The 17,832-nt window shown below is 41.3% G+C and overlaps 1 protein-coding gene across 1 annotated transcript in view; it reads left to right on the top strand.

Annotated features, from left to right (window-relative positions):
• Positions 1-17,832, top strand: part of LOC109627726 (alpha-1,6-mannosylglycoprotein 6-beta-N-acetylglucosaminyltransferase B-like) — a 100,973-nt gene that overhangs the window by 47,558 nt on the left and 35,583 nt on the right. The window contains exons 7-8 of the mRNA XM_069530662.1: positions 78-242; positions 6,312-6,481. Of these exons, the coding sequence (XP_069386763.1) occupies positions 78-242; positions 6,312-6,481 (335 nt within the window). The remainder of the gene's footprint in view (positions 1-77; positions 243-6,311; positions 6,482-17,832) is intronic.

The following is a 17,832-nucleotide window of genomic DNA, read 5'->3' on the forward strand; positions in this document are numbered from 1 at the left end:
TCAAATTTCCTCCCCTCTTTCCAATTTCCCCTTTAACTTTACTTTTACTTCTCTCCATCAACCCTTCTCCCAACCAGGCTGCATTCCGCACAGACCTCTCTGTACTTTTGGACCAGGTTGGGACAGGAAAGGAGTCCCTCAGCTTCATGAGGCGCCGAATCCGCCGCCTTGCACAGCAGTGGGCGACAGCCGCCAACCGCCTGGATGCTAAACTGGAGCAAAGATGGAGGGACCAGAAGAAGGTGAGAGAAACTGCTGAGAGATGAAGACGAAGTACCGATGGATAGATGTTAGTGGATGCATGTTTTAGTCAGTTAGCATAATAACTTTTTTTTGTCAAGTGCAGCTGAGAAAAGATGTGAAACATGAAAAACAAGTTCAATCTGGAAAGAAAAAATAAATAATGAGACTCAAAATGATCTACAAATGTCTCACAGTGAAATGGGTGATTCCAGGTTAGCAGAACGCTTTTCCTTTCAAAGATAATAGTTATGGCAAAAACAGTTTTCCACTGAAGTAGTTAAGCACAAAGTGCTTTAGTCAGATGCTTCTTGAAGTTTCTCAATTTGAATGATAAGATCTATTAGGAGAAAAAAGACAGAAGATGATAGGTTGTCATCCATAGCTGCAGTCTGCATTCTTCCGCTGTAGTTGATGTGTCTTTCAATGTGTCTATCCATTTTGAAAATGATTTTTAAAGCTGTGTACGGTAAAATCTAAATCTAATCGAACATTCGGTAAACTTCATTTTGGTTGCAGTTAAAGCTGTGTGGCAAAGGCTTGGCTAATTTGTGGTTGTCACCATGTAAGTAAGAAAGGAAGGAAGGAGGAGAGGAAGAGAGGAAGAAAGAAAGAAAGGGGGAAAGAAATGAGAGGAGAAATGAAAAGGCGGAAGAGGATGCCAAGCATGAGCCAGTGCCAGAAGGAGAAGAATAAGAGAAGTGGGGAAGGATACTGTAGAATATGGATTAGGAAAGGATTGATGGAGGGAGATAGGGGAGTCATGAGGCACAGTGGAGATGAGTAAGCAACAAAGACCAGACTGGGCCAGTTTTTCTGTGGATATTGGCAATTTCATTAGAAATTGGTTATAAATAAAGGAAAATGTAAGGCTGTCGTTTAAAGGCTTACTTTTCCAAATGCCAGCTGAAGCACACTGTGATTAAAACTTCTGGAGACTTTCTGCATTACGTAACCTTCTACAACACCACAATATAGGTTTAACTGTGCAATGACTCATAATCTTTTAGTTAAGAAACAATGATAAATAAACAAGTAAATGCAAGAAGGCAGATCAAGCACACACGCTGCCTCGTCTCTCTAAAATGTTTCCCTCTGCCCCATCTCTCTTCAAAATAAGTTAACAAGGGTGGAAATAGTCCTCTGTCACTGTGATTGATGTTCTCCTTTCTTGCTGTGCACGGAGGGGATTTGTTATCCTCGATCACGGTTTGTGTGGCTGCTTGAGCAGAATATATGCCACACAACCTACTGCTGCTATCTCAACAACAGATGTCCTGGTGTTGGTAAGAGTTGGCCTCGCCTGTCAAAAGCTGTTAATCACAATAATTAGCAACGGAAGTAAAACTGTGTTTGTTTGTGTGTGTCTTGGGTTTTCTGTGTGTGTATACGACTGCTACAAGGATATCACTGCAACAAAAGCTAAGGAGAGCAGAGCCTTATTTTTTATTTCATTTGAAACAATTTCTGAGTTGAAAATTAAATCTCTGTCTCTTCCAGTCACATTTACCTTCATCCCTCAGAGGAGGATTTCATTTAAACTTTAAAATAAGCTATTTGAATTTAATTAACTCTGACCTCTGAGGGAAAAAAATCTGTCAGATGTGAATTGCCTGTTGCCCTGTGCTTGCCTATGTCTTTGACCAAATCCCCTCTTTCAATATCAACTTCAGCATTCCGCCTCAGTGTGCAGTCTTTGCAATTCCAATGAGGCTCTGTTGATTCGGTTCTGTGTCCTTGTTTATCTTTTTCTATGATTGTAAGCAGAGTTAGATGTTTACACACAGAACAAATGAATCATTCGACGAGAGGCGTGAGTTTAAAGAGAGACAGGATCGACAGAGAGAGGAAAATGAGAGAAAAAGCAAGAGGATTCTTTTCAGCTGTCAGCGGCAGACACAAGGACTGGGATCTCTGAAGTTTTTTACCAGAGAGAGTCGATGCGAAAGAGATTTTTTACAAATATATTTGAGATGTTTGACAGACGTCGGAGAGATTTTGCACAGTGAAGATGAAGTCTGTGTTAAATATTTTTAGAAAACTCTTATTTTGCAGCTAATCTGTCAATTTCTTCAGTAATTGAGAAATTCAGAGAGAACACAATCAACCCTTTGTACACTTGGAAACTCGTCTTTTTCTCCATCGCTGTTATCAAACTTAATCAAAGACCGCGGGTTAACCCATTCAACCGCTATAACGTAGCTATTTTAAAAACTGCTGCTCTCTCCTTTCCTCCGTATCAAGTAGACATATTCACCTAAGCTGTGGCATAATGAAAAGCTTTTTTAGAGACAGCAGTGCAGACTCAAAGACAGCGACCTTCACCTGCTCTTAACCCGTGGCAAGTGACTTTGTGTACATCTGTGCCTGCTTAGTGTGCACTGAGCTGTCAGTGTTTGTCAGCATGTGACAGTTCATCGACCTCTGACTGATGAGATGCAGACAGTGGAGGAGACAAATGGAATAGAAGGTGAAGTGAGGAAGCGTGTGTGTGAGTGTGTGTTTAGCTGCTTTCAGACATGGACTTAAGTCTGGATATTCTCTTGACATTCTCCGAAGGAGCTATATGTAAGAATGCAAATGTGAGGGTGAGAGGCTGTGGAGTTTGTCCTGCCGGCCCCCGTTAAGACCTCTGGATAATGCCCTCTCTCTGGGGGATTCACCATAAGGGAGTGGACATCTTGTTGGTGTTTCTAATACAAATATCTCAGGAGGAAAAAGAGTTGTAATACACGTAGAAGACACTGATGAAGATGTCAACAGAGAGTTTGGTGATAAGGGCAGACGTGCGATCTCCACAGCGGTAATTAATAAGCTACGTCCTGCATGCTGTGCCACCCCTTACCTGAACACTCCAGAGATTTCTATGTTGTTTTGAACGTGTCTGACCTGAAGAAACTCCTGCTGTGTTGTTCATATGTAAAGGACAAACTTCAGAGAAAGTCAGAGCCCTACTGTGCGGACATCCTCCAGAGTTCATGTGAAAACAGAGAAGTCAGAAGGAAAGAGGCTGGAGGAATATGGCATAGGAGGAAAGACGTGAGGGGAAATAAAGAAGGGAGAGGATTCTGTTGAGGTGGATTAGAGAGAAGGTGAAATTAAGGATAGAGTATTGATGGCTGGCAGTGCCAGCTTGTGTTGCCACCTGTGGACTTCCATCAGACAGCTGCGACCTTCACAAGGGCCACAGTGCATGAGCGAACTGGGTCACACACGCACACACACTCACACAAACTCACACACTCTCAACGCATTCAGGCCGCTTACAGATGCTGAGACAAGCATTAGCATTCTTGTGTAGTTAGCCTGTTAGTGATGAGTGGAGCACAGCAGCATAAGTGGTACCACATCCTTAAGAGCCACTCCACTTCAATGCCACTGCTTTTGCATGCAGATTCTTTAACTTAGACACACATCCATGTTACAGTACATAAAACATTTCTAACATCAGCACATGAAACAAGGTTTACTTTTCCACAGCCTCTCCCAGATATGTAATCAGTAAACAACTTCCAGAGCAGGGAAAAGGGCCTTTATGTGTCGCATTACAGTTGAACACACAAGCAGGCAGATGGGACATTGTAAAGGTGAGCGAGAGGTTTCAGCATGAGGGTGTTGTTCTCGTACTTCTCAGTCTGTCTCCGTGGGTTTGGCGGGTCTTTGTGTTGAATCCCTATGGGACATTGACAGTGGCGAGCAGCTTCAGATCCTGTTGAGAATCTCCCCCAAGCTCACGGCGAGTGTGTGTTCATCCACGCTGAACGCTCGCAAACATCCCCAAACACACACACAGGGGTCTGACTGGGGCTCACTGATGTGTGTCTGTGAAGCTCTGAAACAATCACAATTTAACAAAATTCAATCAGCACACACGCACACACCATCTGGGAGTGCCATAAGTCCACGGCAGAAAGAGCTATGCTCTCGTGTGTGTGATCGGTTGATCCTGGGGGAGGCAGCTGGCGGTCATACAGGAGTTCATGAGGAAGAGTTAGTCTCTCTGCTCCTCACTTCCCATTGTGTGGCTTTCCCAGTCGATCGTTTTCAAGCGAGCGCACAGGCAAATGTGAGATTGAGTTGGCGTGAGACTGTGTAGCAGCGATCTGCTCGGGAAAACGCTAGTTTCTCTCCCCTCTTCACTCTAGATACCAATTCCTACTTTGTGATATAAAGGTAACTTCTCCAGCGTTGTACTGATATGTTTTAATTGAACTCCATTTTAATTGTATTACCCAACACAACAGATTTGACATTAGCTAATTGAAATGAACACTCACTGTTGGTGAGGAAGTGAAATCCCTCCTTAGCAGTTTAGATTATGGGCTCAAGTTACCACATTTTGCAAAGTGTTCATACCTCCCTGCCCATAACTTTGCAATTGTGTTCAGTCCACAGTTATTCATGTCCATGTGTTGTTGTTGCTGTTCCTTTGCCAGTATGTAAAATGTGGCTCCCTCTGTCTCCATTTTTGCAAGTTAGCCAGTGTTTATGCGATACTCCCTCACCACTGCCACCAACACTAAGTCAAGAGAGTCAGTAGTATTGGTTTCATGAATTCTCACTTTTGCCATCTGCCACCCAAACTGTAATTAAATTTCACTTATCTTTTTTTATGAAGCAGAAGTTAATAGAGCAGGCTCATTAAATCAGGGGATTTTTTTCCGGCAGCTGGAGACTCACTGGAGCTTCTCGCTGCTGCACACACACCATTGTCCAACGTTTTACACACATATTAACTGTGGGACATCAGCAGAATGAGTATTTGTACTGCACGTATAGAGCTGTATACACAACCTCTTAAAACAGTATATGTTTAATTACAATATAAAATACTCTTCGAGAGGGGTTACTGCTGTTTTGTCTCTATTTCCGTCTGACTGGATTTCAGGATCATGAAATATGTGATATGTGGGGGCAGTGTTTGTTTTGTGTCCTGTGATGACTCATAAGAGAGCACACTGCAGTAAAAGCTCTTGGAAGCTTCTCATCATTACCTCCACAGATGTGCAGGTAGAGACACAGGACGCACATACACTACCAGAGAGAGAGAGCTACAAAGCGAGAAGTCGCCATCAAACCTTTACGGCCAATTCCACACAGTTGACCCTGAGCTCATTAGGCATGTTGCATGATGAAAGTTGCGGGCTCCGTTTGCCAGCCAAAGCAGCAGGAGGTGTTCATGCTGCGTTAGCTAATCAGGATTACTCAGCAGAGCAAGGTTTGGACATGGCCGTGTCTAATCCGCTGTGAAAAGCAACGTGTTGCTCATTTCTCGGTGGGTTGCTCTAATTATGCAGTTGCTAAGCGCACGTGTGACAGGTCTGTATAGCCTGTAAAATGCAGAGTTGTAAAATAATGCAAAACATACACTACAATAAATACCTTCACATATTTTATACTTTTCTAAAACAAAAGGGAATTTGTTTTTTTTTGGGTGTCTGGAAATACTCGCAGTTATCTTTATAGACATATGGTTCATAGGAGATGAGTTTTACAGTACAGTCCATTATGATGGCTTTCTACATGTGCATGCTATTCCATTGGGGCATGAGGGGATGAGTCATTGAGGATTTCAAAGAATTAGTTTTCAGATTCCATAATTTCTTTTTGGAAGAGTCTGAAATTCTAACGATTTTAATCCTCAAACTCATTAAAACAGTTTGAACTGCCGAAGCTTAACTTTCAAGGGGCTTAACTTTACTCACACACACCGGATACAAATAATATAACATTAATCAGATTGAATTAAATTTACTTTAAAAAAAACATTACGAGCATCAGCCAGACATGTTGCTTGTAAATCATGAAAATTTAATTGGAAAGACTATGGAAACCCACTATCCTCTATCTAGTTTGTTTAGCTCCAATTATGGGGAGTGCAGGTAATTCCCAGATGTTCATATATATCTAGGAATCTGTCGTAGGAAAATTACTATCTCTTAAGCTTTTTCTTGAATAGATTTTTTAGTTCACAGAAAGGATTTTTGCAGTCTGTATAGTTCTCATGTAGAGAGTCCATAGACATTTCAACTGCAACAGCTACAATACATTATGTCCCTGTCTTTCTCTAGATCCTGGTCCATGTAGGCTTCCTGACAGAGGAGTCTGGAGATGTTTTCAGCCCCAAGGTGCTGAAGGGGGGTCCATTGGGAGAGATGGTCCAGTGGGCTGACATCCTCACAGCTCTCCATGTCCTGGGACATAACCTGAAGATCTCTATGTCTGTCAAGGAGCTGCAGGGGTGAGTTACTGTGTGCTAACTACACCGAACAGGTTCAACTGTTTGGTGTAGATGGATTCATGGATGTTGACACTCAGCTGCTGATTTGACTTGTTAATAGGCTTTAAGTAAGTGATAAGAGATATGGTGTCAGTCATCAAATTAACTCTTTACAGCGAACCAGTTGTATCTTTAGGACATGCTCCACCCCTCTTTCAAAATTTCATGGTAATCGATTGAGTAGTTTTTGCATAATCCTGATAAATTCAGACAATATCTGATATATTCAGATAAGGAAACATATTTGCCTTGAATAGTGTGTGTTTTATTGATTTGCAGGATCAAGGTTACACGTTTGGTACCTTTCTATCATCAGCCTGTGTTATTTACAGCCCCTGATGACAGTTTTGTCAGCAAACCTGTGACCATTTACAATCCTTCCATTATCACTGTGCTCTTGTGTTTCCACATATTCTGTTTCAGTAAGAGAGCATTGTGATCTAATTTTACTTACTTACTGTGGAGATTAGGCAGGAGGTCCCCAAGGTCCCGTTGATATATTTGTCGCCATATTGATCCCATATTGATGCACTCCACAGCTTCCTGTCAGTGTGACTGCGTTGGTGTGTCTTTTCATCCACTGCGTCAGCACACTTACATGTTTCTGCTGACGGATACAGCTGTAGAGCCAACACACACAAACACACACACACACACACACACACACACACACTCACACTGAGGGGGGTGGATGGATGTAAATCTATCCTGTTGGGAAAGATCCCTCAGGCTTGTTCTGTCCAGGCTACGCAATATCTACTTCATGGCTTAGACTGAATAAATCACACGGGCTGTCAGGCTGAAGATGGATGGCTAATGTTGAACAGCAGAATTATGAATAGGTATGAGTGCGAGGAGACAGCTGAATCATACAGTAGATAGGCAACATCTTTGTTCAGTCTTGATTGTGCCGATAGTCTTTGTCTTTCTGCCATCACTGATCACTGCGATGACACCACCATAGCGTATAGATCAATATAATGATGTCCATTGAGACCCAGCACTGTACGCTGAATTTTACACTGAGCATTTCCTGAGACAACTCTCACAAATCATAGCTGAAGTACTGTATTGACTCGCAGCCTCTGGCAGTCATTTTGTAGACATATAACACGTCAGCAGGGACCAGGAGAGAGTTGGAAAATCGAGAGGAATTTTATACTTAAAGAATTAGTTTAGAGATGGCAGGGACTCGCACAAAGGCTTGGGTTCAGCTGTCAGATTTGAAATGGATGGCAGGATCATTTTCACTGCGTGCTTGTCACCGTAGTATCTTGGGGCCCACATTTTTAAACTGGTCCCTCTCACAAACCTGTGATGTTTTTTTCGGAGACTGTGCAGAAGAAACGTACCATCATGAAGAATTATTTTCTCCCCCTCACCAACATGAAATGGCTTTGGAGGGAAAAGGGGCCTTTAGCTTTGGATTACTCGGTGAAACAGTGCAACTTTCTTCAGACTGCATTTGGATCATGACTCAGTCCTTTTAAAAACACTTGTGTGTGAAACAGCACAACAGCTTTGTCTCCTGATGTCAACTTTCCACATGGTTTGCTGCAGGAAAGGGGAACAAGGCTGGTTATGCGATGTGTTCAATCATTACTGTTGATGTGTCACTTATATTCTTCTCATACATTTAATTTATCTTGGTTGCTATTATCAATAACACAAAAAAGCTTGAACTTAGTTTTCCTGTTACAAAGATTTGCTAACCGTAACAAAAATGATGTGGGCCTCGTTCTCTACCAATCTGTGTATGTCTTTATTATTAATATAAAGAAAACCTTATAAAACCTTATAATAGTAATTATTGTTATAATTATTGTTGTTATTAGTTTATTGTGCTTTTTCTCCAGTGACAATCAAAGCCACATTTTGGTGTTCAAAGGTCAAGGTTATTTTGACTTCACAACTCAAGAATTCACACACTTCTCATTACACTTAATACACTTCACCACACATATTACATGAGTCTGGACAGACAGGGATATCAACTGTAACTCTACTGGTTGGTTGAGGCATGGAACTGCAGGGTGCTCGTTGTAGTTTCTTGAGACTTCTCAAGTAAAAAGCTCAAAATGCTTCCAAAGGTGAGAACATTGAAAACATACCCCGCAAAAAAATATCAGTAAAAGGAAATAAAGGTGTTAAAGAAAAACTCTCCATGAAAGCAAAGCAAGCACAAAATGCTTTCCAAGAGAAGGACATTGAAAACATGATCAATAAAACTCTCAATGAAAGAAAATAAAAGATTAAAAACTTTAGAAAATAAGAAAAAGCCCAAGGCCACAGATCTGTGATAGCTGTTAGGAAAGGCTATTCTATGAAATAAGTTTTAAGACAAGTTGTAAAGGCAGCAACAGATTCAACACTTTGAATGTCTCACAATTATTTCAGTGTTCCTCAAATCAGTCACACTGTAGATGCTGATGTATTGTGATTGAGATAAAAGTATTTAGTAAAAAAGGAAGTCTTCTAGTGTGATGAAGTAAAGAGGCGTACTGGCAGATAAACAATTTTTCCATTGAATCGATCTGAGTATAATTGTGTTTAAATCTTAAAAGCTTCTGATAATTGCTGTAAAATATATATTAATTATTTGTTCGTTTACGCTGACACTTGTATTAGTTCGTCAATCTAGTAGTTTCTTTCTCTTTGTCTATCTCGTGTGCACTCAATCTTATCCACTTCTGTAGACATAATGTCATTGCTCCTTTGTTCCCATCATAAAGAATGTGCAACAACACAAAGACAGAAGAGATATGAAATATGTTTTACCCTAAAGACAGACAGGTGGAGAGACGGACAAAAACAGGCAGCTTCACTTTCCTCAGGGCAACAGGAACAACATAAGAACAAAACTGAACAAGAAGCGCCTAGAGTCCATCCACCTCCACAACTCCACAGCTCTCACACAGTGATGTGTGAGAGTTGTGATTGGCTGAGGAGGGAGCAGAGGGTGGCTGTAATTGGCCACTGAGGGGATGCGTCTTTGCTTGAGTTGTATAAGTGTATATAATCTACACCTTGGTTTGTATATAGTTCAAGTCAATACTGTGGTCATGTGGCTGGACACTGATCATGAGAAAAGCATAAACAGAGCAAACAGACTCATTAATGTTCTGTGGTGAAAATAGACGAGAGAATAAAGAGTAAAACTGTAACTCGGGATTGCAACACACTGAAGTATAAATGTATATTTTGTGCACTTTCTAAATTAAAGTGATGCATGTTGACTTGTGGTCTGCAGGACATACTGACACAGGGAGTCATACACTTATATTCACCGTTTTCTGTGGCAGTGAAGACATATCTCACTCTCAGTGCTGTCACTGCTCAGGTAAAAACGTGTGTAGGAGCCAACTGGGAAGAAAGGGGAGAACAGCAAAGTGCTGAGTTGGCATCTGTGGAGTTGGGGCAGGAGTCTTGTTATTCAAATATGCAAATAATGGCTCTATGCAGTGGATTCCTTTTTTGAAGGCTCATCTCTTTTTTCAAATTTTGGACTCATTCTTTCCTTCATTTATTCACAAAGGGGAAATTTTAATCGCACCACTTCCTTGCCCACACACACACACACACACACACACACACACACACACACACACACACACACACACACACACACACACCAGTTAATTCAATACGGATTTTTGCATCTCCCTGCCTTTGCTGAGTGTGCACTCCTCACAATGTGGGCTAACCGAGCGAGCTTGACGAGCTGAGTTCAGTGCCAATTAGATTGGAAAGGCTTCTGAGATGTATTAGTGTGAGAGGGAGAACTGACAGAGCTCAGAGTGCCATACGTCACAGTCCACAGGGTCCAGAGGACTGAAAGCTGCAGCCGTCATTGTGAAGGTGGATGAGCAGCACCTTTTTGTCCCATCCTGTCCCCACTGCTATAAGCTATTAGGCTAAACCAACTTTTTTCAAAAGTGACTTCTCATGGTTTTTAAATGTTCGCTCCCTTCCCACACTTTCACTTCCTTAAACTTGAGCAGTCAAGTTCACAGTCTCATCCCAACTGTAAAGGTAATGTGTCAGTTACCATGGAGATCAGACTCTGGGATAGTTGGGGTCGGAGGTGGAGTCCCAGCCAACCAATCCCTCCAGTACAGTAGATGTAGAGAATCTAAAAACGTTTGGCCTCTTCTGTTCCTGATATCTGCCGATTGATACTTGGGTACAGCAGAGATTCCCACTCATTCAAACCTTCCTCTCACTTGTAAGGCTTTGGTTTTAATTACGATGGTGTTTGGAGCACTAATGAAAAATTTCTGTTCTGTTTTTGGCATTCCTTCCTGTCAGAGCATTGTGCTCCAGCAGATTCAGATTTGGTTATATGTTTATCCCCCGCAATAGTGTTGCTGATATATTCACAGTACAGTCCGACCCATGAGTTCTGAGTTCTGATGTGATAATAATATAGTTTAATCCTTAACACTCATGGGTCAGAACATCAACATGCTCCTGACATTTCACTTGGAGGCTGTCAGGAAAGGTCTGTATTTGCCTGTGTACATTACCAGCTACATTTCCTTTATATCTCAGTTTTGCTTCCACAGTGGTATTGCTCGCCCATGTGTGCTGTCTCCTCCTTTTGTCAGTCAAACCACTGAACCATTCATATAATAAGCAAATCTCAAAGAGCATTAGTCTGTCTTTCCCAGAGTCAAATCCCTGCACTGCTTTTAAGCTCTTTCTCACAGTAGTGGTAAGCGGGTGAATAGGCTTGTGTTTTATCTAGTGCAATGATTTCAGGTTTACTGTTGACACTGTAGCCTTTACACTGAACAGATGCACTGTATCTAGGTTCTACAGAGTTTGGCTTTTATTCTGTTTGGTTGTGCAGAAGTATCAAAAGCCCGTACTGCCTCTAGTGTTAAAGCAGAAAGTAAGTGCTACCCTGTACCATCAGTAGATTAGTGCCTATGTGTGGACTTAAGCTACCTATTGGTCTTTAAGTATGACTTGTGTGAGAGAAAGTGATTTACTGGAAGAGAAAGGCTCAAAATGCTCTTGTGAATCAATGTATGTGTGCATGTACTGCAGCGGCTACAGCATCCTGTAAAGGAACTAATGCTAGTTTCCATCATAAGCTCATTGCTATAAGTCTGGAGCTTTGGCCCACAAATGGCTTGCATAACCCAAGAGATTAATGCAAAAAGAGCTATCTACAGAGGTTACGTAAGGCGTCTCTGGATGAGTCTTCAAATTCTCTCGGCGGCACACTTGTTTTTACTCTATATTCTCTCTGCCTTGTGGGTGCTGTAGTTTGACCATCGCTGCATCTCTTCACATTTTTTTAATTGGTTCTTCTTTCTCTTTTCTGTTTTCTAACAGGGTCTTTGATTTCCATCTCTCACTTCCATCTGTTTTTCAATATCAGTGGACTAAATGTCCTTGAATTTAGAGATGTGGACTCTGCACAGGTTTGACTGAGAAAACATTCTACAACAGTATCATGCAGATTAAGTGTGTGGCTGTAACGGGAATTTGTGAGATTTCTTTCTTTCTAAGGTGTATTCTACTTTTCCCCCTGTTTTATCTACCTAACATGACTCAGGCACAAAACATGTTCACGGATGAGGTCACATAAAAAAGTTGTATTCACATTACGCAGCAATCAGCAGTGAATTATCGGGATCCATTAGCCAGCTAACTGGCCAGCAGTGTATTCTAAGACAAAAAAGGAACATCCTATGTTACCTTGAATAAACCTGGGGATTCCTCTGAGTTTGAACATCGTTGGAAACATTTTGGATAATGTAAGTAAGTCAACATAGTCTCCCCATGTCTCTTCTCAATCCATTACCCACCATCAACCTCTTCCACCATCATTGAAGTGAAGCTTGTAGTGAGACTGGAGTCAGTGACCTCAGTTCACCTCCTGCTCTCCCACAGACTGGCTTCACGCCACCTTATTATACCTAACCCAAGCAGATAGCAGTGCAAACACATGCACACAAATCCTCTTTAAAACCCAATCATGCCTCCCTTGCCTCTCCCTCGCAATTAGGCTGTTCTCACTTTCCTGACATTGCTGGTTTCCTCCTATATTTTTCTTAAGTTAAAGGCCTTTCTGTTCTTTCTGGCTTTGTTATGCAAGTGAGCAGGGAATAATTTGCAAAGCAGCTGACGAAACATTATCATACACGTGGCTGTAAATGCAGCGGAGAAGCTTCTCCAATTAAAAATATCCAACCTTTGGGTTATGTAGGGAGTGTGTATCCGATCTCTTTATTTAGGAGAACATGCTGAGGTGTGTGAAACTCTTTTAAGAGACTGGAGGGGTAGCTGCCTATTGTAGGCAAAACTGTAGAGCATTAACATTTGCGTGTGTGTGTGTTGGTACGTGAGAAGAAGTGTCAACGTGTCTCTTTGTTAAAAACTAGAGCGTGCAAATGAGTAGTATGCTCCGCTTACATCATTTTCTCTGCTTAAAGTGTGTGAGTTAGCAGAAACAAACTGAAGCAACCTCCCCTCCTCTCCTCCTCACCTTTGTTCCTTTCTATCTCTATTCATTCATCCCACTCCTTTCATAGTCTCTCTTTATTTTCTGTTACCCCCAAGCTCGAATCATTGTGCTTGTTATGAAGCTCCCAGATTTTTACAGCATTTCATCACCCTTGACTCCTAACTCCTTACAGACACACACACAAGAGTGCACACTTTGTAATGATGTGCTGTTTCCCTTGTCTCAGATTTGAAGCACTGAGGGGGAAAAACAGTTGTGGCCCAGAGGGTGACTATCTTTTGTTATTGGTGTTGCTTTGACTCATATCTCTGCATGGCATTACCTCTAATTGGTCTGCATGACATAACTGGGTCTGAGAAACATAAATAGGACAAGCTGCTGCTCGTGCTTCTTTAGCTGATTGAGCATAATATTCTGTATGTCTGTGTATGCGGGTGCGTTTAGTCTTGTATAGTTGAGTTTGCAGGCCTTAAACATGAGGGCAGTTTTATAACATAAGGAAGAGCTTGGTCATAGTTGGAAACATGGTCTCAATATAAAGATGGACGACATAACAGCACCACAAAAGTGTTAGTAGATGGAACATGGACCAAACCAAAAAGTCAAAGGAAACTTCTTTTCCCAAGTATGGTTTTAAGTAGTTCTTATTACATTAATAATGTATGTGCTCCTTTTACTAGTAAGTGTGGTTTTGATCAGTCAATTGATATTATAAAAATCATGATTGACAGCTGAGCCACTCCATCCCAAGATTTCTACTGTGCAGACTTTGGCTCCAAGCTGAGCAGAATGGCTACGTTAATATCTGAAATATTTTTGCCATAATTTCTAGATTGTGGAAGGAAGTTGAGATCAATTTAAGTTAAGCTTTTAAAATAATCAGATGTTAAAAAGATGTAAAATTATCCATCACATATGCGATCATTACTGCTCCCATGTTTAACTGTATCAGTGATACATCTGTGAACGTAGCCCGGTCTGTCCCCTGTGATAATGGCACCTTACTCTGAAATCAACTGTCATTCCTCCTGTCTCTTGAGACACAAAGAAAAGTGGTCCCAGCTATTTCAACACACTGTCACACAGATGCCACCAAACGTTCATCTGATCCCAGCTATCTGTCACTGCTAACCTTTAATAGTCCTTTGTCACAGCAGCCATTTTGACAAGACATAGTAGGTAAACACAGGGAATACTGATCACTTCCATTCAATTTCTGTTCTGTGTATCACTCTTAATCAATGATAGTAAAAGCCTGCTGTGAAAAATCGGTTGATACCAGGTCTGAACTGGACCTAAGTTGAATCAAAAGTTACAAGGCGTGTGAATTGAGTACAAGCATGAATATGGTCTGATGAAAATTTAGCGGAGTCTATATCTCTTCGGCGAAACAAGTCTCTTTGTAATTTTGGCCCATTCAATCACTTTGTCTGGTGACTGAGAGAGAAGCGGAGATTTTCCATCTTCAGTTGTCAGACTAGAAAAAGGAGCTAAGGGAGGTCAGCCTCTACCAGCTGCAGGGTCCAAACTGATGCCTCTGGGTGAACAAAAATAGAGGAAAAGAAAAGCTTGACGGACAGGTACAGAAAGGTGTCTGAGATGAAGTAAGTCTGTGTGTGTGCGTGTTGCATGGGAGTGTGTGTATTTCCTCATCCAAGATCCAGGTACTGAGGGCTTTTCAATCTCCTCTTACTGTGAGATGGAAGCAGGGGAGGAGAGTTCCAGCTCTGAATAGGAGTCAGGGCCTAGGGACATGATGAGCCGAGCTCCAGTAAAACCGACACTATCAGCCATTCATCATCCTCCTTTCCTTCACCGAGCTTTTATTTTTCAGGAGGATTTGCCCGAGGCGGGCAGAGAAGGGAATAAAGAAAAGAACAGAGAGGAGAAGTTGCATTAAATGGGATCTCATGTAGAAACACATATGGCTTTACAAGACATTTTTCAATGTGATCTGTCTATTGGACCCATTACAGCCTTGTCCCAATCTATAAACCAGGCTGTTGTTGGTGAACAAAAAGTGAAAGAACTATCAAGCTTTACTGAGATTAAACTAAGAAGAGATATGTCTTTTATTGTAATAATCATCACTTATTTATACATTTTTACCTTTTGGCTGTAACACCCAGTAAATACTGTTAGCAACAGTCTCCTAGACAAGCAGATGCAGCATAATGTACATGTGGGTTTGTTTGTTTTTTTGCATCAATGGAAACATGGTGTACAGCCCTCTGGAGATGTTTCAGCCTAGTACTGTCTGTTGGTGTGCTGCAATATTTTGCATTTCTCAGTGAAACTTGATCCAACCTGTCTGCCTAACTTGTATGAAGAAAATCGGCAAGTTAAAGTTTTAGCTCAATTCATGATGTGGATACTTCAGAATGGAATGGTTTTATCAAAACCAAGATGATAATGATAACCATGGTAATTTTGCTTACAAAAAAATTTAATTTTCATACTGTTTAATCTTTACAATGCAGAGCGTTGTGTTGGTGGGGTTGTGCTGTAACTGCTTATTTTTGATACTCTCCCATTAAATGTATTCAAAATGTACGCGCCTATCTTCTATCCAACAATCTGACCAGGGCTAGTATTTCATATGCAATCGGCACATTTGTTATACAGACGAGTGAGATACCAATAGAAGTGGAGTACCTTACATCATAGATAATGTAGGGTGAAGCTGAAAGAATGAATAACGTTCTGGGGTTAGGACAAATGGGTGGCTTGAAAGATCATGAACCACATAATGGTTCTTAATTGGTTCTCAGTGCCGTGTTGCATGACCACTACTGATGAATCAGTGTGGAGCACCTGCAGAGCAAGCACATAGTCATCACTTTTGATGTTTGCAAAGTATGCAGTCAAATATTGAAAGAACATATCAGTAGTTACATCATTGTAAAACTTTGAAGTAAATAGACGATCCAATCCAGTGGATAGTGTTCTGGCCATGTTATTTTGACTTCTATTAGTCATTCAGCATTAGCATAATAGCTTTGTATTTGTACCCAGTTATTGTCAACTCTTTGTTCTTTATCTGCCCATTAGAAGATTTAACTTTATCTGGAAACTGTCAGTAAGATAAATGACACTTAAACCAAGTGGGGTCAGAAAGCTCTTATTATCCACATTTTCCTGTAGCAAGCTTGACAGTGCTTGTTAGATATATATCAGAGCCTTTGTTATCTCCACTGTCATTGAAAAGAAATTCAAGCCAAGTCGAGCATAATTGGGTTTCGTGTCTCCACCTCACAAGGTGTCCTTGGAGTTGTTAATAGTTAACGCAAGAACCCAAAACATTTGGCTCCATAACGCTGTCACCGTCATCTCTACCTAATGGCTTAAAAAGCGACGGGCTGTCAAAGCCTGGCTAAAAAAAACTGATGTCAGTACACCTGACATCTCGGCGCTATCTCCGGGAGAAAATTGGGCCATCTTAGAGCAGTCAGCCTTGAAATTAGGTTGAGCAAAGAAAGGTGTTGGTTTCACTAAATCTAAATAGATTGCCGTCTTTTCTTTGCATTTTACTTTTCTCCCCATCTTCAGGTTACTGTAGCCGTTTCCTTTATGTACGCGTCACTCTAATCCCTTTCACTCTACCTCTGGTTTGTGCAGAACATTTTGGAAAAAACTGAACTCAAGAAAGGCAGTTAAAAAATGCACTGGCAGTTCTGTCTGTGGATGGCTACAGTATCAGGGCCGACAGACACTGCTCGTACAGCCTCTTTACAGCTCCTTCGACATTGTGTTTCTGCTCCATTTGTCTGATGGAGAGATTTCAGCGGATGTAGGATGGTCTATGACATGTCCTCTACATTTTTACTTTTTGTGAAGGACAGATTCTGAGAATCTTTCCATCTTTGTTCAGTAAAAGGAGAGACCAGTGTGTGTGCGCGCCCCTTTACCTGTCCCTCAGGTTCTGGGATTATAATAAAGAAACTACATAATTATTTTATCTTTTATTCTTTCAATCAACTGATTATAATAATCAGTTTGTAGTTTCCACTGTAGAATTTTGTCGGGATGCAGGGGTGGGCGGCTGGCAATTCTCTATGCAGGAAACCCTGGACAGGCCTGTCAATGATCTGAATCGGATTTATTATCTAGAGCAGTAGGGCTCCATCTGATTGGCCAAATAAATTGACATGCAGACTGGAATGCATGGCACATGGAACTCCATCTATCGCAGTTCAAGCAGTCTTGTGTGATACATATATCGCACATGTTGATATCACTTTAGATGTATCCTGCAGCCCTAGTTCCCATGACACTAGTTTTACCACTTGAATTTAAAACAAAAGATTTTTTTTTTTAGATTACCTTCAACGACTGATGCTGGTGTTTCTGATAATGTCTCAAATTTTCTGTGCAACTGTCTCTTTCCGAGCCTTCGTATGTCACACGTTTGATTCTTCTGCATGACTTTCATCAGCTCTAGATGTGAATACATAACTCCCTAATTATCAATTTCGAATGACGAGCTCCTGAAGAAATATTTGTTTTATGTTTGACTGTCACTAGAAGAGTCTTTCCCTTAGCACCAATGTGGGTTTGAAAGTCGACTCTACACACATGGATTAAAAACTGTGTATATGTGTGCACTGGGATGTGAGATGGCTCTTCCACAGGTCCACTCGACTCCAGATGATTTGCCAGTGAAAGTGTTTGCTCCTGCACATCAACATGCATGTGTTCGCTCCACAGGCCTCTGGCCGATGTATCATTTCACTCTTACTCTGCCTCTGTTTCATTCCTTCCTGAGTGCCAGTGGCAGAGTGGATTTATCTGATCTGCACCATGTGCAAGAGCATAATGATCATCTGCCTAAGTA

The sequence above is a fragment of the Paralichthys olivaceus genome, chromosome 8 (genome assembly GCF_024713975.1).
Source record: "Paralichthys olivaceus isolate ysfri-2021 chromosome 8, ASM2471397v2, whole genome shotgun sequence".
In the NCBI taxonomy this organism is placed as follows: Eukaryota; Metazoa; Chordata; class Actinopteri; order Pleuronectiformes; family Paralichthyidae; genus Paralichthys; species Paralichthys olivaceus.